The sequence below is a fragment of the Aethalodelphis obliquidens genome, unplaced genomic scaffold, assembly GCF_003676395.1.
Source record: "Aethalodelphis obliquidens isolate GAN/ISIS:26980383/991018 unplaced genomic scaffold, ASM367639v1 scaffold12, whole genome shotgun sequence".
NCBI classification, from domain to species: Eukaryota; Metazoa; Chordata; class Mammalia; order Artiodactyla; family Delphinidae; genus Aethalodelphis; species Aethalodelphis obliquidens.
In genome coordinates, this window is record NW_020837956.1 from 42,383,216 (window position 1) to 42,402,610 (window position 19,395).

Genomic DNA, 19,395 nt, shown 5'->3' on the forward strand with positions numbered 1-19,395 from the left:
CGGCCAGTCGCTCCCCGCATCTTGGTGGCCGCTCCCTGACCGGGAGCGCGCCCTTAATGGTTACTCAGTGGGCCCCCTCCCGCTTGAGAGCCATACGCGCTCTTCCCGCTGGTCCCCAGCTCTGCCCGTCCAAATACACACCATGTGAAAAAAGGAAAAAGGGGGAAAGCCAGACTTCTTCGTTCGGGAATCAGCGCGTCGGCGGGTGCCGCGTCCCCCTGGGTACCCGCGCTCTGGCGTGGGCGCCCAGGGCGGGCGGGCGGCGCGGGCGGCTCTTCTGTTGCCGTGACCCCGGGCGGGGGCCCCGAGTCACCCCTGCCCCTGTCTCCCCAGCGAAGCGGTACTGCAAGGACGCCAGCCCCAGCAGCAGCGCCGCCAGCACCTACGCGCCCAGCAGCAGCAACCTGAGCTGCGGCGGCGGCAGCAGCGCCAGCAGCACGTGCAGCAAGAGCAGCTTCGACTACACGCACGACATGGAGGCGGCGCACATGGCGGCCACGGCCATCCTCAACCTGTCCACGCGCTGCCGCGAGATGCCGCAGAACCTGTCCACCAAGCCGCAGGACCTGTGCGCCGCGCGGGTACGGGCCCGGCGGCGCACCTGGCGGGGGCCGGAGGCGGGGCCGCGGGCGGGGCGGGGCCGCGGCGCATCCCCACCTCCACCTCCCGCCCCCGGCGGTCTCGGCCCAGCGGTCCCGCAGGCGCCTCCCTCCCAGAGGCCGGCGCAGAGCGTGCGCCCGCCGGGCTCTGCTCGGAGGAGGACTGACAGCGCGGGGTCCTGGGGACGCACTTTCCAGACCAGGAGAAATCGTCAGGTCTTTTAGATGAACGTGTCCATTTGGGACCCTCCTCTTTAGGACCCAGAGTCACTTCTGGAAACAGAAGGACACCACGCGGACTCCTGACGGTTCCGAGAGCTGCACAGAGAATAGGGAGCTCCAGGAGCCGTGCGCCCTGGACCTTAAGCAGAGGAGGGTGGGCAGCGCCGCGGTCAGGAGAAACGCAGGACTGCTCCCTCCCGCCCAGCCCTGGGGAACAAAGACAGTGCAGAAATCCCGTTTCCCCACGGGTTCCCAGCCAGGCAATTACAGCCGGCTTCCATTAGTTCAAAACAGCATAGATGCCAAATCGGTGAGCGATACTTAGGGCGGTTCCTCGTCGATGGGCTCCCGGCATTGGGAGGAAGCCGTGCGGCCGCCGCAGCGCGCAGGGCTGTCTGGCGAGACCACTAGGGGGCCGGGGACGCAGGCGGCGCGGGCGCCTCGTGCTCCCGGCCGGTGAGCCGGCACGCCGGCCCGCACCTCCTCTCCAGAACAAAGGGGTCCCTCCATCGCCAAGTGCGCTGGGCGTGCGCCTGAGCGCACAACGCTGACCGTAGTTGTTAGAAATAAGTGTAATTTGTATGAATGGAGGGAGGTCAGTAATTTTATGTTTTGCAAATGCTTTCTTCTCTATTAGTATTTTTATTCCTAGATTTTGGAGGAGTGTCGGGGCATGCAGTTTCCGTGGAGATCAGGGCTGCTAAAATGCGAGGCTGGCATGGAGGAGATTCTGTTTAAGGGGGAAAAAAGACAGTAACCCCTTCCAGTTTTTTTCTCTTTGTTAAATTTAAACTAAGACAGACAGAATTATAATCCAACACGATGAAGGCTAAGTTAGTATGAGAGCTGGAAACCAGGAGTGCACTTTGACAAGAAGAGTTCAGGCAGAATAATATGCTATAATCTATCAAGGTAACAGCCCAAAGGATGGGGTTTTCATTCCAAGCATCTCCCCTCAGCTATTACATTCAGGGGAAAGAGCTGCTAGACATCTGAGTAGGCAGCACGTTTCACGCCAGCTCTGAAATCAAATTGCTCAAGGGAGTGTAACTCTCTGGGGAAAAAAAAAAAAAAATGGAGGATCGTCAGGGGTATCTTGATTCTTCTTCTCTGTCCCCCATCTGCCCTTCCTTCTCTCCCTCCTCCTGAGAGGCAGGCTCTGAGGAATTCTTGATCTGTTTAAAGCACCATAAAATAAAAAAAATTAAAAAAAAAAAAAACACCCTGTACCTCTTCGTTTTTTCTGAGCTGGTTGACTAAACTGCAGGTTTGCTGAGCCGTAGAGCAGGTCAGCCCGCGATCGCTGCAGCGGTGCCGTGTTGAACTGAGATTGCACATCTTCCTGCTCAAAATGCAAAAGTCTCTCTCCACCATAGGTTTTGTATTAGAAAGTACATTTTATGTGGGGATTTTTGTTTTGTTTCTTTGGTTTCCTACTATATACCCAGAGCCTGTGCCTGATAGGACTCAATAAATATTTGTCCAAAAAATGGAAGAAAAAAAAAAAAGTAAATTCTAGTTCCTCTCCTCCATTCTTCTAAATTCTTTTGTTTTCCTCCACTCCAAGTCTTGGAGTATTAGCCTCAGTGAAACTAAAGGAGAATTTTAAGCATATATACATTTTTAGGTATTTATGTGTAATCTGTACACACACGTACATTTCTGAGCTCTTAAGAGGTCTTTGAACTGGAATAGAATTGAAATTAGGCGCTTGTTTTTCTTCTGGCCCGGCTTATTTCTAAAGGCAAAAATGTATTAGGAAGAAAACATATAGATCTCTGATAGGTAAGTGATAGAGAGATGATAGATAGTCGATAAGAGACAAGAGAGCGAGAGACTGATGGGTGATTAGTAGATAAGAGAGAGGCGGATGCGTGCGTGCCTCTGGCAGCCAATTTCCCAGCCGCGCGTGCGGAGCAAGGCATAGGGGGGGCCACGTGCTCTCGCCTTGGGCTCTTATACACGTGAGACTGCAGTGAGCAGTTTCCAGTTTGAACTGCGTCCTGGCGGAAGGCAGGGCTGTGGTCTGGGGGATGGATTCTCACGGTCCCTGTGTCCTCCTGTCCCGCAGAACCCTGACATGGAGGTGGATGAGAACGGGACCCTGGACCTGAGCATGAACAAGCAGCGGCCGCGAGAGGGCTGCTGCCCCATCCTGACACCCCTGGAGCCCATGTCCCCCCAGCAGCAGGCGGTGATGAACAGCCGGTGTTTCCAGCTGAGCGAGGGAGACTGCTGGGACTTGCCCGTGGACTACACCAAAATGAAGCCCCGGAGGATAGACGAGGACGAGCCCAAAGAGATTACTGTATGTCCTTTTCACTGACTGTCCCCCTACCCCGTCCACTCAGCATGTAAAGTTGGCACGACTGAGGGAAAATGCCCTTGGCTCACGCCTTAACAGAAAATGTCTTTCCTCTTGAAAAATGACCTTTAGCTGACTAGGGCTTAGAAGACATTTTCGGTTGACCCAGCAGAGATTTGGCACTAACACTGATCAGAGTGGAACAAACCATTGCCTCCTTTAAATGACGAATTTTATTTTCTAACAAGTGTGTTTTGTTGCAGACGATTTCTGTAGGAAAATGTGTAAACAGCTTATTAGTTCATTTTTTCTGGGTGATAAATTGATAGAATGCAGGGTTCTCCTTGCAGGGAGGGAATTATAATGAGACTCTTAAATACTGAAAATGATGAGTTCTGTGCGGTTAATTAGCTGCCTCATCGAAGCACAGGACAGGGTCTGTTCTCTAAGAAACCTAGAATACGCAGAAGAGCCTACCTACCCCAGCCTAGAACAAACCATTTTAGTACCGTCACCTAAATCTTTGTTGACTATAATATTACCAAAACACCTATGTCAAGAACATATTTTTGAGGTAGTTACAATTTTCAAATTCAGATCATTAAAATAGCTATCCTTTAGGCTGAGAAAATAAATGAAAATAAACGTTCTTTATTAGACTGACTTTTCCTCCAGTGTTCAACTCTGAAAATTATGACATCTTTATTCTCTGAAAAATGAAAATTCTTTTTGAACACAATAGGGAGACCGCCATCCGAGCAGTAGCGTCTTTACAGAAGCAGGAGGGAGGTGGAGAAAAGGGAAACATTAGCTATTTGTAGGAAATGGCAGGGAAGGCACCTGTTTATAAGGCATTACATCAAAAGCTTATTACGCTTATTTCAAACTAATTTAAGTATCCAGGCATCTTAAAGGAGAATAGAATCTGAGTGGCAAGCTAAATTCCAAAGTATTTTTTTCTCCTACAGTGTTAAATCGTTACTACCAAATAAGGCATGGTAGTTGAATCTTCGAATTTATTTTAATTAAAATTAAGCCCCCATAAAAGGACAGCAGTATTTCCATCATAAGGTGTGACACAAGTGAAAACCCTTGCCCTCCAGAAACACGTTTGCTGAACATCGCCACCTGTAGGAACTTCGAGGTTACTGCAAAGGCCCCAGTTAGCCAAAGTAGGTACATTCTATTAAAAAAAAAGAAAAAGAAAAAGAAAAACAATGTTGCCTAAGAGTATTGTGAAATCACAGCGTCAGTCTAAGCTGGGCTTCCCTTGCCTTGGGACTCAAAGCACATACAATACTTCTGTAGTGTAGGATACTCACCAGAGGTTGTTAGAAGCCCCAGAGTCTAAAATATCTTTGGGTAAAAATGCTTAAGCTCCGCCCCGTGATGTTGGATAAAGTGCCATAGGTCTTAAACCCGGGTGGGCAAGGTCCACCGAGCAGCCCCTCTGCCTGCCAGGCCGCTCATCTGTCCCTCCTGTCGGTACAGCTTCAGGAATTTGAATAAGGAATTTGAATTTGCCCACTGACAGGTTACCCTAAGTTTCGGAATCTAGAGCAAGTGATGAGAAATTAAAGTCGCCCAAGGAGAGAGATACTCTTTCAGCGAAGTTGGGTTTGCATGCTCAGGGTGAGGGTGCATCGTGACTTTGAGGGTAGGGTGGGGACAGGTGGGCAATGCGGGGCAGCCATCCCCTGGGGGGACGCAGCCTCTGGTCTGTGTGTCCAGCGTCATGGGTGTGGCCCTGAAGCTGTGTTCTGCCCGCAGCCGGAAGACTTGGACCCCTTCCAGGAGGCTCTAGAAGAAAGAAGGTACCCGGGGGAGGTGACCATCCCGAGCCCCAAGCCCAAGTACCCCCAGTGCAAGGAGAGCAAGAAGGACTTGATAACGTAAGCATGACGGGAGGTGAAATTATCACTCTTCTGAACCTTCCCTTTCTTTGGCTTATCTCTAAACCGGGTCTGTATATGCCTTGCCGTTTGAGCATGCGACATGCGCAGCGTACAAATGTCCCCAACTGCCAGTCGGGTGGAGCGAGAGGCCAGCCGTGGACGCGCTTGTTCTGAGCGATGCTCTGTGCTCTGGAGACACCATTTCCATGTAATCCTGTGCGTTTTGCAGCTTTTCTTCAGGGCGCTTAAATCCCTGTGCAGACATTGCAGCTAAACTGGAAACAATGAAACTTTTCCAAGCTTTTTTTTCAAACATACTCACTATTTTGGCTGTTTTGTTTTTGTTTGGTGGCAGATGTCCAACACCAAGGTGTGATGGGAGTGGTCATGTGACTGGTAATTACGCCTCACATAGAAGGTGTGCCTTCATTTTTCTCATGGTGGATTCTGTCTTTTCAATTTATTGTTTTCAGCTTACCTCAACAATGCTGTCCAAGTACAAACGTTGAATTCTGTGTCACCCCTTTAAGTGCTATATGTTGACCCTCAAAAGCATGCTAATTGACGTGTTGTATAATGTCTTTTATTTTGAAACAAACTACCTAAATTTGGAAAATGACTTACAAACATTGAGACCAAAGGGCACAAATATTTGAGTCTTATTTTTTCAAGTTTCTGGAAAGACGTGTTTCCTTCAATTTCTATGTAAACATGAATTAGTTAATTATACCAACAAAATTCAATATACAGCACTTGCCCCATCGCTTTTCTGCATCCAACTTTTTAATTTCAGTTTTATGTTGTGTTTGTTCGGGAACGTAAGCTGGGCCTCGGGGCTACTCACCTGACTCTTCCGCCCTGTCTTACAGTCTGTCGGGCTGCCCGCTGGCTGACAAAAGCATTCGAAGTATGCTGGCCACCAGCTCACAAGAACTCAAGTAAGATTTAACGAAAATCCTTCTCTTTCTAAAATCTATTCACTTGGTGGTAACAAAAAGGACGTGTCGTTTGAAAAGAAACAAATGTCTTTAAAAAGCCACCTGTGTACGTCAGCGCCTCAGTTCAGCACACATGACTGGGCTTCAGGATGTCAGTCACTTCTCTGGACAATCCATCTGCCTTTTCCCTCTCATTTACCTCCAGCTTTTCCATATCGTATCCTTCTTCTACCTTGAATTTTCTAAAGCATAGATATTTTCTCTCCAGATGTGCATGCACGTGGAAGGGAAGTTTTACAGTTACTCAAACTTTTAGGGAGTGATTGATTGTAATGTAGAAAGTCAAAAATTGATTTCTTAAAAGTCAGTAGTTAATACGATCACTTTAAAAATGGATATTTAAATAGCACGAATGACAAAAGCCCACCATGACCGTAGCTAATTCCTTCAGAGTACACTGTGGTTGTAGCTATCGAGACTCCTTAGGGCAGTGGTAACTCAGTTAACTAAGGCTTTTACCCGTGCACAGACAGCACGGCCTCTCGCTCCTCTGAGCCTGTAATTGTCTCTATCTTTTCATCATGAATCTGGTCAGCTACATTTACACCACCAGACTAAGGGTTTTCTTCTGTGTGTGTGTGTGTGTGTGTGTGTGTGTGTGTACACACACACACACACACACACACACACATGCATATGCACATATATACATCCATATTCAGTTACTAGACAGGTTTTGGAAGAAGTCAGTCCAAGCCATTGACAGCAGATTAAGACCTTTGGTCATCTAGTTAGAAGGGATATTCAGGTGTCTATAAGGAAAGAAGGGCAAGACTTGAACATTCCGCAACATAATGAGAATCGAGATTCCCAAATCATTGTTTTTAATCACCTGGCCTGTTATAAAAATCATCACGTCAAATTGCTCAGCTTCCATTTTGTTTGGAAATGGCTTTATTTCCAACGCAGAGAAGATTCTGTTTTCAGACCCTGTTGGATTCCTTTCCCAAGGACCCCACCCCGTGCTCCCACTCCCTCGAGACGGACCAGGGCATCCGCAGAGTGCGGGTTCTGTTTCACACCGTGTCGTTTTTTGCAGGATCCCTGCCCAGGGCCCTAGCGCCATAGATCACCTGCTCCTGTTCAGTGACCTACTGAACTAGCCCTTCCGGCACGAGACCCTGGGAGTTCTCTTCATGGCGTGTAAACACCAGGAGGTCGTCCTCTTACTTAACAGCTGTAAAGTCTGTAGCCGTCCTCGCGGTGCCTGACGGACAAATAGCTTTTAGAACCTCAAATGGACAGAATTAGCAAGAACCTCCCAGGCCGCTGTGTTAAGACCTCCTTTTTCCACGGCTTGAAACCATATTCCCCTAACGATCAAAACGTGGTTAACTGCACTTGGAACTTGGCTAACATCAGAACGTGGCAACTTCCCTTTGACTCTCTTGCTGAGGAATGCTTTGCCATCTCCAGTTCCAACAGGCCTGCTGTAAACAGGGAAACAGCCTGTGGACGACTTGCATCTGGTGTGGCTTCTCCTTGGTGGTCTCCAGACCCCAGAGACCAGAGTAGGCTTCTGATGGGTCTGGTTTTCATGGCTTTGCATCCTCTGACTTTGGGCTTGGAAGGTTGTGTTGATCTGAAGTCCCAGGCAGACCTGCTTCTCCTCCGCTGCTGACTCTTTCTTCCTGTCCTGTCTTCTTGGAAGATGGCGTGATGGTCCGCACCATCTGCATCTTCAGAGTGGTGTCCGCGTTCTCTTCACATCCTCCGGGGCGGTGTCGGGCTGTCTGTTCCCTCCTCCCTCCCTCCCTCCGCCTGGGGGCCGGGGTGGGAGGTGAGTATCTTCCAGAGGGCGATGGCTTCTCCTGATTTACGCTGATCTAAAGGCCACAGTCACCTGTAACTTGTCTTTGCAGCAAGTGAATCCCACTTCAATTGACCCTTTTTCTGGAAAATCCAAACTTGACCAATTTTCTGAAATGATTTGTTTTTAAGACTGGATCTTCAAAACTAGGGGTTTCACTTACGTGTCTACTATAAATAGTCTGATGTTTAAATGACCATCTTTTACTTGATAAGTCTTTCTCAACTGAGGGAACCATATATTTTAATGCGGTTTTTTTCCTTTAATCTTTTAATTGATGACAGCCCTCCATCCATGGCTTTTTCATGCGAGTCACAAAGCCTTTCCTGTGCGCAGGAGCAGAGATGAATCCCTTTAGGATTTGCAACTGCTTTCTCTAGAATAATTCATGCATGTGCTCTTCTCAATAGCTTATTCTTTACATATGTATTTTAAAAGCTTTGGTCAATTTCCGCTGCACAGCCTCTTGCCTGATTGATCTCCACTTCTTCACAGAGACACCTTAGGAAGTGGGTCCCAATTGCCTCAAAAATGTTTCTCGCTTCTGCATCAGCTAAGAAATAGAACCTCCTGGGAATGTTCCCCTTGTCACTTCTGAGGTTGAATTTTGTTAGTTGGCCGTTAACAGGACATTCTTGATCTCAGACACACGAGTTTTGCCAGATACACTCTGGGTCTTGGGTCCTCCATCCTCTTAAACTTCCTGAGATAAGACCTTGCTCCATTCTCATCTAGAACAGCACATGTGGGATAGTCTTAAAAAGAAGCCGATCGTGTTGTCGAATTATGTACAATATGTAAACTGAACCTGTATTAAAATGTAATGTGTTCGTGAATATCATTCAGTCTCTGCAACTATTGCTTTCTTGTCCCTGGTCCATCTGGCATAGAAAACAGGTTGGTGGCTGGGTCAGAGGCAGGTGACAGCACTGGCGGAGGGAGCCCCAGAGGCAGGCGAGGGGACCCGAGATGACCGTGACCCTGGGCCCCGAGACTAGCAGAGACTCTCAGGCTGAGGTCTCTGCTACACAGACGCCCATGAACAGCCACCCCCCCAGAGGACTCCTGACTGTGACGTTCACTGAGACCCCAGGCCAGGAAGAAAACAAAAGAATGAAATTGTCCAAATGAATGTGATTTTTTTGGTGAGGACTCTGCCCAACAAGAGGGAAGTTTCTTCTCTAAAAGTTTCCTTGGCTAAGATCCCCTGGAAGTAGCAACCTGAAAGAACTTGCAAATCACATCACATCATCCTCAGCCTATATTTTTTTTAAGAAACCACACCCTCCCAGCCAGAAATCCTTTTTCCTACTTCCAGATGTGAGATCAGCACAGACACGGGCGTGATGTAGGTGTTTTAGCCACCTCCATGACCGGTTTAAACCGGTTAAAAACTGACTTAAATCAGAGGCAATTAGCTCTAAAAACAGGCCCCCAAATTGGCTTCCATTCATGCTCAGTTGGCCACATTTAGATTCTCCCTTGTTATTCCTGTCTTTGTCATAGAACCAGAATCCCTGTGGTTAATGAGGGTCCTTGCAGGAGAAGGAATTGTCCGTCCCTGCTTCTCTTTACTTCTTCACCTTTGAACTTTGATTTAATCCTCGTGGGGTGGGTGGGGTCCTCCTTTGGGTTCTCTGACATTTAAATCGTTCTTGTGTGTTCTGTCTTTCCGAGGCATGTCTCCCAGGTATTTTCACATTAGACATAGAGGAATTTTAACCACAAACTCAAAAAAAAAAAACCTTGTTTAAAACCTGGTTACCTATATTTAAATAAAAGAATTAAGATTTTGAACTTAGGCCAAGATATGACTTTTCTCTGAGGGCTCCTTATTTCTAGAATTTCCGAGGGCTTATTTCTTCAGCGATGCACGTCGTGCTGGCGTCGGGAGGATTATTTACCAGGGTCTAATAGAGCCTCGCTCCGCCCACAGCTTCCACTCTTTCGGGTGCAGGAAGTTCACCCACTTTCAGTGCATACCAGGTTCTGAGAAGTAATTCTCATTTCTATCATCTTCCGCCTTCCCGGTTCACAGTAGTAAATCCAGGGGACTTTGTGAATTACAACTGCCGTGGACTGAGGACTGTGGCCTTCACAGGGGACATGTCTCTGCGTGGAAGGATGTGTGGACCCCTCTGTACAGTTAACTCCTTACAGTAGAAGTTACGCTGAGGTTCTGGCCCTCACGTTGGGGGAGGCGTGTGATACGTGATCTTTCACTTCAAGGAGTGCCCCTCAGATGCCCTCCTTTCAGTTAGAAAATCATTTTCTTCTGCAGCAGCAGGGCCACCTGAGCACACCTGGTGCATACGTGTGAGTGTCTGTGGGGGAGGAGGGCGCCAGCCTCGGGCATCTGGGGCTCCTGTGACACCATAGACACAACCTGCTGGGACCCGGTGAGCAACGCACGCCTGAGATTTAGACGAGGCTCGGGGCCTTCTCTGCGCGCCTGGCCCTTGAGAAGCTGGGGGGCTTGGACCCACCTCTCAGATGTGGAAACTGAGTCCGGGCAGTTGGGCAGCTCAGTTAGTAAGTGGCCATCACCAAACTTGGCCCAAGCGCCTTTTCCACACTTCATGCTACCGTTTCAAAATTAGTATCCCTTTAGGGGTGTTGGTTTTCGATGGAGAATTAAAGGTTTATACTTAACTACATAAAAATACAAATTCTGAGTTTCTTTCTCTGAAGCTTTTAGCTTTAGGTCTCATGCAGTGTTTTCTCATAACCCACACGGGGGACTAAACAGGGGATTGGGTCCTGTGAAGATAAACTTCCAGGTGGGACGTGACCAGCAGTCGTGGAAAACTGTTCACAGGGGTTTTGTCATCCCCAGGAAGAAACTCGTCCCACAATTTCTATTTCAACATCTGTAAAATGTTGATAAAGTTTGTGCTGCAGCATTTTTCTAAAAATACCCTAAGAAATACAGCTTGCGGCAGATAGATTTTTATTTAACCATAAGTAAGGTCAATTTAAAATAAGTCCCATATAGGAAATTCAGGGGAGCACAATATAGGAAAACTTCTACAATAAGGATGTTTGAGGATGACTCCAGTTACACACACACACACACACACACACACACTCACCCACAGACACACACACACACAGTGCACACACACATGCTCACGCACTCACACACACAAATACACATGCTCGCACAAACACAGGCACACTGACACACTCTCACACAGACACACACTCACGCACACACAATCACATACACACCCACTCACACACATGCTGACACACTCTTACACGTGTGTACATTCTCACACTCACATACACTCTCACACATACACTCTCACACATGCACGCGCACTCACACTCATGAACACACACGCACAAGCTCTCATACTCACACACACTCCCACTCCCACGAATGAACACACAAACATATAGTAAATAAAGCAATGCAGTGTGGCTCAGGCCTGGGTTCACTGAGTTTCTTATTAAGGGAGGGTTCTGGGGGAAAGCCTGGGCTCTTCTCTCTGTTTCTGGAACAGGCGGACTTAGCCATGTAGCGTCATAGGGCCCCCTCCCTGGATGCTGGCCCAGCTGCCAAGTGTCATTGGGTAGTTTGCTGTTGTGACTGGATCCGCCAGGAATCTCCCTTCCTGCTACTTCTCTTTCTAACAGCCGACATTAGACTCACATTATTTAAATCCCTTCTTTTAATATGTATTTATTTATTTATCTGGTCATGCTGGGTCTTAGTTGCCACAGGCATGCTCCTTAGTTGCGACTCCAGGGCTCCTTCGCTGCGGCTTGCGGGCTCCTTAGTTGTGGCGTGTGAACTCTTAGTTGTGGCACATGGGATCTAGTTCCCTGACCAGGGATCAAACCCGGACCCCCTGCATTGGGAGCATGGAGTCTTAACCACTGCACCACCAGGGAAGTCCCTAGACCCAGGTTATTAAGGGAGAGTTCCAGGGGTTTGAGTTTGGGGTTATGTTTTAATCACCTTTAACCATTTTCACATGCAAATCAACGAAAAACAAAACAAAGCAAAAAACACAGAAAAACGTTGATATTTAATTTATTTTATAAAGGGACCTGTGCTTTACGAAAGTATCTGCAGAGTTCTCTGGCAGTATTTGCATGCAGTCCAGGTGTGTTTGTCTTTGGCTTGTTTATTCTCCACATCTTCCAGGTTTGGGTGCAGGTTATGAGGAAGTTTGCAGAGGGAAAAACCAGACTTCAGTCGTCAAAGAAAGGCACAGGTGTAGGAGGGAAGTTGACTAATCAAGACACAGCTTTGTACCAATAAACTCTTTGTGCAAAACAAAACACAGAAACCGGCCTCTCCCGTCAGAGGGGTGTCAAGTCCTCATCTGTGAAATGGGAGAATCCTGGTACCCGGCTCACTGTAGACGGTCAGTTATTGTCACCGTCACCACGGCAACACACGCAAGTCCCACAGCTCGTGTTAAACTGCTGGGTTTTGTGACAACATTAAGCAGAATTCAAAGGAGGAAAATGTAAGCGTTAGTTTAACGTTTACTTAATGACTTCTGTGACCTCCCTGAAATAAGGAGAACTTTAATTCACTCCAAAATCTTCTGAGCCTCTGGCTTTGGAGGACTTTACAGCAAGTCCTTTAATTTAGAAAGAAAAATAAGAGAAGAAAGACACTGCGGCAGTTACATCCGTTGGAACCCTGGGGGTGGGCGATGATTGCAGAAAGGGGTGCCTGTGTGCTGGGCTCTCCCTGCCATGTTTCTGCAGTGCCTGTGTGTATGTGTGTGTGTGTGTGCACGTATGTGTGAGTGTATGCAGGTGTGCACGTGTTCATCTGCGGGCCAGCACAGGTGTTCTCACATCTGGTTGTCGCCATCAGCGTGTGGGCGGCATTCTGCTGCCCCGGGAATCATTTCCGCCCCTCTGTGCTCACATCCCCTCAGTAAAGAGGGATGTTCTGCAAAGTCCCTGAGCCTCGAGTCGGAAGCAAAAACCGGGAGAGGGCATCTCCCGGAAAACCATAGACAGAGCTGTTTCATTCTTTCGTTTTAAAAACTTGTAATCCGCACCCAGAGATAAGACACCATTTCTGCCCTCAAGGCACCATGGCCAGTCCCGTGCAGGGCATCCTGGGAGGCGACCATCGGGGTTGGGGGGTGGCTGGGGAGCAGAGGTCGTGGGCCAGTGCCTGAGCTCAGCTGGTCCAGGCGCGGGCAGCAGACGGACACACTGAGGCCGGGAGGAGGCCGTGCTGTCGGGGCCGCGGAGGGGCCAGCGAGGGGCCGGGCAGAGCCGGCTGCGGGGAGCATGGTCCGGGCAGGGGACTGGAGCCCCGAGCGCCGCTCAGCCCGGTTGGGGGTGGAAGCAGAGGGGGGTCAGCCGTCCAGGCCGAAGCAAGGCTCATTGCAGGCGGTCTGTCGTACTGAGCACCGCCCCACGGGAAGGCGCCTTGACTTGGCCCCTGCGCTCTCAGGGATCCCTTCTCTCCTCGAAATGAGGGATTTGCTGGGTGGGCCGAAAGGCTGCCGGAAAATCTGGGCTTCGTCGGCTCGTAGAAACTGAATTTTTAAGTCGTTCGTTGGTGCCTCGTCACCCATTTTCATTGAAACTAAATGAAACACGATGAATGTGGACCAGATCCCCGATCAGCCAAGTCACAAACTAACTGAAGTCTTGTGTGAAAGCTCTGTCGGTCTGAACCATCCTCCTGGGGCTCCTGGTCGAGGGCTTTCACTGTGGCAACCCCTGCTCCCCGGCCCTGGAGGGGCAGCGTCCTTTTTTGTTACCTCAAGTGTGGATTCAGCTGGCATCCGTGTTTCATTTCACCTTCAACCTGCCTTACTTGCTGTCTTCTGGGCTAAACCAATCTGTCCTGTCACCTGAACAGTCCATACACTGGCCATTTAAAGACCAGCTGGCAGTGGCCACTGTGTCTGACCTGAGAGGAAGCCCTCCCGGGGATGGGGCTGGATTTCTAACTTAAAGCTGGCCTTGAGATTTTCATGTTTTTTACTGTGAAAAACTTGGGGAAGGTTTTAAATCCAGAACAAGGCCACAAAAAAGGCCTTCCTTACAAAATATTTCTTAGCATTCCATTCCTCCGTTTTGAAATGGTGAAATTTTAATAGATACCAGACAGTACTGAATGATACTATTTCTAAATAAATAGAACCCAATTTGTCATCTAATCCAAACTAAAATAATCCACCTACTACAAACTATTTGAAAATGACTCTTTGAATTAGTTTATTGTTTAACTGCAGAATTCCTTTCTTTATACAGTTGAGAATCTAAACCATACAGCGTATTTGCTGCACGTGAACAGAAGGAAAAAATGTTTTCCTGACGATTTTAAATATGCCATTTTAAAGGTACTTTAAATGTATGTACATATGTATTTAGATATGCTGTGTGTCAATGTGTAAACACACACTTATGTGAATACATGGATTTTGCTGCCTGTGTTGTCAGGCCAGGATTCAAAGCCAGACACCTGGCCCTTCATAAAACGTGTTGGATTGGCTGAGTCCTCTCCATGCATTACATCCAGTTAAATTTGGCCTCTCCTGATTATTGGGAATCTGGTCCCGTTTTCACTTCACTCTGGGCTCCTCTGGGGCAGTTCTGACAAACGGTCTTCCTTTAAGCTCAGCGGCTGGTCACCACCCCAGCCCTGAGCTACCGGAGAAGCTGCTTCTGGGAAGGAAATGAGGGTCTGACCGGCCAGGAGCAGGTTACGTTGGCCTTTAATTGTAAATTTGAGGTTTTATTCCCGTAAACACTTCACTAATTTAGAGTTTCCTCGAGCAAAATGAGCGAATCTGGAAATAAAGCAGACGTTCCCTTTGGGAAGTTACCAGCGAGGATTTCGGAGGGCATTTTGTGCTAGCGATTTCAGGGAAGAGAACCATCCTCTTTGGGTTTCTTTCTCGATTGGAAAGACCGGCTCTGAGCGGGTGAAGGGGGCGTTTGATGGGCCGAGGCCGGCCGGGGAGCCTGGATGCTTGCAGGGAGTGATCCCACCTGTCTGCGCGTTTGACCCGTCTGTGTGTGTAACGTACCTGTGTACTTGTCCCTAAACGTGATCCCTGATCTTCCAGGAGCCACAATTCAAGGAAGATCACATCCCTTCTATTCCATTCTCTCTTTTTTGCATTTGTACAAAGAGAGACGTGTTCCAGACACCTGCGGATTCTGCTTAGCTGTCTACAGGTGGTCCGTGTGCTTAATCCTGTTCTCTGTCCACAATAATCCTGCTACCTTCAAAGAGAATTGGAGAATATTGGGATAGTAGAGAGAGACGAGAACTCCCACTCTCACCTGACCTTTTTAAGGAAACAAAAACTTTCCTTAGTGCAAATGTGCAAATACTTTCTTAATAATCAAAATGAAAATGTGATCTGGCTTTACAAAATGAGTTTCTAACGTACACGACTGTCCAGCAGCACTTTGTGGGGTGATGGGGATGCCCGGAGGACAGCCTCAGCCCCACGTGGCTGCGGAGCGCGCGAGGCCACTGGGGCTGAGGAGCACATTTCTAATTGCACTTCGTTTCTGAACTCAGATTTAAGTAGCCACACTGTCAAGCGGACATCCTTAGTGGACGGTGCCACATGGAACCTTAGACTTCACGGATACTGTTCGTCATATATAGTCTTACTACATTTTAATACACATTCAGGAATATCTTAGTCCTACAACTGAAAAGTTTATGATTTTTTTAGCGTCTGTGTCCTCAACATTTTTGTTATATTATTAAGCCATTGACAGAGAGGTTAGCCCTTTTATCTTTACATGCTGTCCTCTTTTTAATTTAATGCCATTTATAGACAGATTAAAACTAAATATTATATAAGCTTCACAGTGTGTTTTCAGAATAGAATATTTGCATGTTACACCAAAACCTCATTGTTTCGGACCATTCGGGCAGTATTCAATACAAGGTAGTGGAGAGCCTCTGTTATGTTATTTTAAAAATATGTTTGACTTTATTACTTTCCAACTTGTACAGAGATTCCAGTCTAGTTAAGCAGGTGTCACCAAAGAGAGCTGCTTAGCCCCCTAGGGACTAAGTAATCCTGGCTTATAATTAGCATATGCGTTATTAATACTTGGGGCAACGAGGTTGTTAGAAGCCTGCTCTCCACTAGGAGCTGGAATACTTCTCTTTCAGGCTGGCTTCTGCCCTTAATTATCCTCTACCTGTGGGGAACGCTGCCCCACGGAAGTGACCTTCAGGCCCTCCCCATCCCAGGTAGCGTTAGCGGCCGGATCCTGACGAAGCCACCACAGCGTACGGCGCACAGTCCGGGGCTCAAATTGGTGGCTTCTTTTAGCTCGCTTTCAACCCCAGGGCCACAGAGAGCAGCTCCGTTTTGGCCTTGGCGGGACAGGGCCACGCACCTCCCTGCTCCACGCCCCCGCCACGGGCGCGTGGATGGCGGCTTCGCATCCCCTCCGCTCTTGTCCTCCTGTGGTCAGGTAGTGGCGGTGCCTTTCTACGCGCCTGCCCTCTGTTGAGGTGAATTGCACTGTGATGTGCAATCGCCCGTCACTGGCACGTGTAAGGGGGCTCTTGGCGCAGAGGGGGAGAGTGTGATTTTAACAAGACCAGGGCATTTTTAAATGACATTTTTGGAAACAAAGCTACTATACGCTCCAAAACTTGAGAAAGTGGGGGAAGAAAAATTATGTATAATCTCATCTCTCTGATAAATATTAATTAATTATTATTAATTATATTATTAATCATATCCCTCGAGGATCTTGAAGCTTGCTTCTTTGTGTGCTGTGTAGGTTATGGAATCTTTAATAGCTGCATAATATTCCTGGGGTGGGAGGGGATGTTTCTGTAGCTTCCCTCTTGGCCTGGAACGACAAGCAGACACAGACCCAAGCCCCGGGAACGCGGGCGGCTGGCGCGTGCACGGTCCCCCGGGGCCTCGGCCCCGTGAGCCGACAAGGGCGTCTCCGCCCAGTTAGGCTCTCAGGTGGATCACAGACGGGACGGGACGGGACCCTGTGAAGCGAGGTGACGAGCTCTGCGCGTATACGGCTCACTTTACAGACACGACAGCTCCCACAGCTGAGCCCGAAACAAGGACCACAGGCTAAGGGCGTGTGTTCTTCCTGGGGTCCGCGTGTAAAACCCCGCGTGTGGGGAAACAGCAGGAACACGGCCCCCGCATGCTGGCAGGGACGCCTGGGGGTCCGAGGAGGGACAGCCAGGGGAAGGTTCCAGAACGTGAAGCAGAGCGTCAGGGATCAGATCCCATCAGGCCTGCAGGACCTGGCAGGACTCTGATCTCCACTCTGAGGGGGCTGGGTTTCGGCACAGCAGAGACATCACCTGACGTCTTCCACTCATCGCTCCAGTTCCTGCCAAGAGGAGGTCAGGAAGGCCCATTGGGAGGCCATGGCGACCCTCCGGGTTGGAGATGATCCCACAGGCGAGGTCAGGAGCACAGCAGCTGCAGGAGCGGTCAGAACCTGGGGGCTCTGCCCGAGGAACGCGATGTGGCGTGAGTGTGAGAGCATCCGCGCCACCCAAAGGTGCCCCCAGCACCTGCAGTTTCCGAAAACAGGAGGAGCCTGCGGGGGAGTCGGGGGTTGGTGTGGGGGGAGTGGGCCAGGCTGTGGAGGGTCGAATGTCCTAGGCGGTCAGGAGAGGGTCGTGTGAGCACCCGCAGAGTTCGCGAGAGACGGGGGGCTGGAACCCTGGATGTGGAGGTCGCCAACATACACACGGCGATGAAAGCTGCTCGACTAGCAGAATGAATCACTGGGAGTGCGTGTTGGCGGAGAAGACAGGGACCGAGGCCACAGCCCAGCCTCCGGGTCTCCAGTGGGAGGAGCCCCGGGGTAACCTGATCACTTCCTGGAAACGGAAATTATCACAAAACTTCCAAGTCCGTCACAAATACGTTCCCTCCGACGTCTGGCAGGCCCCTTTCCTCCCAGCAGAATGGGGCAGCACCTAGGATTTCCCGCTCACTGACGGTGGCAGCCAGCCCACAGATCGCACCATGGGCTGTGCTTGGACGGGACGACGTTTCAAAAAGGAAATAGAATATCTGACTTGTGAAGATAGTGTAACCACTGGGGACCATTTAAATGTGACTGTGGTGAGACGTTTTTTCCTTAACACATTGTCAGAGCGACAGGACCTCCATCCATCGGGGTAGGGCCTCACCTGCCCACTTTCCCCGACGCTCACTCTTCTTGCCGGGCTCCTTGGATAAGTCAGGCTGAGGCTGAAAGGACGCACTGGGAAAATGTTGGGAAAGTGTGAAAACGAGGGCCTTTCGGAGCAGCTGTTTCCGGCAATGATCTGATTATCAAATGGTGCTGCTTCCACTCTTGCCATGAGGATCACATCCACACTTAAGGCGGGTGACCCCCAGCTCTGCGTCGGGCAGGGAGGGAGGACGGTGAAGCTGGATGTACTTTCATGGGAGACTAGCTTTGGTTTCACCTTGAACGTAGATTTGCAGACTTTTTCACCTTGAGGCTTAAAGATGGCTTGAGAGATCCTGAGATGCATATTTCTTAATTCTTCAAGTAACTGTCTGCAATGTATGCATACTTCATGGTGCAAGAACTTTCTGGTGCCCTCCCCCTCTTGGCCCTTTGCAAAGCAGGCACGTCGCCTTGAGGTGACCTTCCTTGACCCTCCTCTCGATCCAAATCCACCGTCTACAGGAGCCCAGCCATGGAGCCAGGTCAGCCCTTCGCTGAGCTGGCTAATCCCCTCCCCTGGGCTTAGATCCCACAGCCACGACGCCGGCGCCCTGGCTTCTTTCTGCAGACATCATGTCCCATCTTACGCTGTGGCTGTGTGGTCACCTGGACCGGACACAGAGCAGAGGTTCCTGAGGGCACCCCTCAGGCCTTCAGCGTCCAGCTCCTTCTCAATAGCACTTCGCACTGCGCTGGGAACCCAAGCCGTTGAGTAAATCAGTCAACGAATCAGAACAAGTTGACTTGTACAACACAGCCTAGTAAAGAGCCCAGGAATTCTGCAGGGAGAACTGCGGAGGGAAAGCAGTGGGGTCTGCAGACAGGTCAGCCAGGTGACCTTGGGCAGATGCGGCCATGTCTCTGAGCCCCAGGCCTCCACTGTGGAGGGAGGGGATTCGGCCAGATGACCTGGAAGGTTCCGGTGAATTCGGAAACACTGTTGCCCTGGGTGCAAAGGAGGCAGTGGTGGCGGGCGAGCTCTATGAGGAGACTCATAGAGGAGTGGTGACTCTATGAGGTCACCTCTGTACAGGCGACAGAGCTGCACATGGGCGGCATCAGTGGCAGGGCCGTGTGGAGGTGAAAGCCTGGTGGCACGTGAATGGTGCGGCCCTGGACGCGTTCTGCCGGACGCACGCGGCGTCTCCTGCACCAGGACGGCGATTTCCGAGTGAGTAATGGAGGAAAGACATACCTTCTTGGTCGCTGGATGGGAAGCCGGGCAGGAAACAGCATCACTGTCCAGTGGGAGGCCAAGCTGCCCGTCAGCTGTGCCCTGAGCCCTGTGCAGACTCGCAGCGTCCTTGCTGGGCGGGGGGCAGGGGTGGGTGCGGAGGATGAAAGCCAGGCCCGGCCAGCACTG

The 19,395-nt window shown here is 49.7% G+C and overlaps 1 protein-coding gene across 2 annotated transcripts in view; it reads left to right on the forward strand.

Moving 5' to 3' along the window:
* MYT1L (myelin transcription factor 1 like) overlaps positions 1-19,395 on the forward strand; it is a 137,188-nt gene that overhangs the window by 63,320 nt on the left and 54,473 nt on the right. For both annotated transcript variants that reach the window (XM_027113907.1, XM_027113908.1), the window contains exons 11-14: positions 334-581; positions 2,893-3,129; positions 4,897-5,018; positions 5,891-5,959. In XM_027113907.1, coding sequence (XP_026969708.1) covers positions 334-581; positions 2,893-3,129; positions 4,897-5,018; positions 5,891-5,959 — 676 coding nt within the window. The remainder of the gene's footprint in view (positions 1-333; positions 582-2,892; positions 3,130-4,896; positions 5,019-5,890; positions 5,960-19,395) is intronic.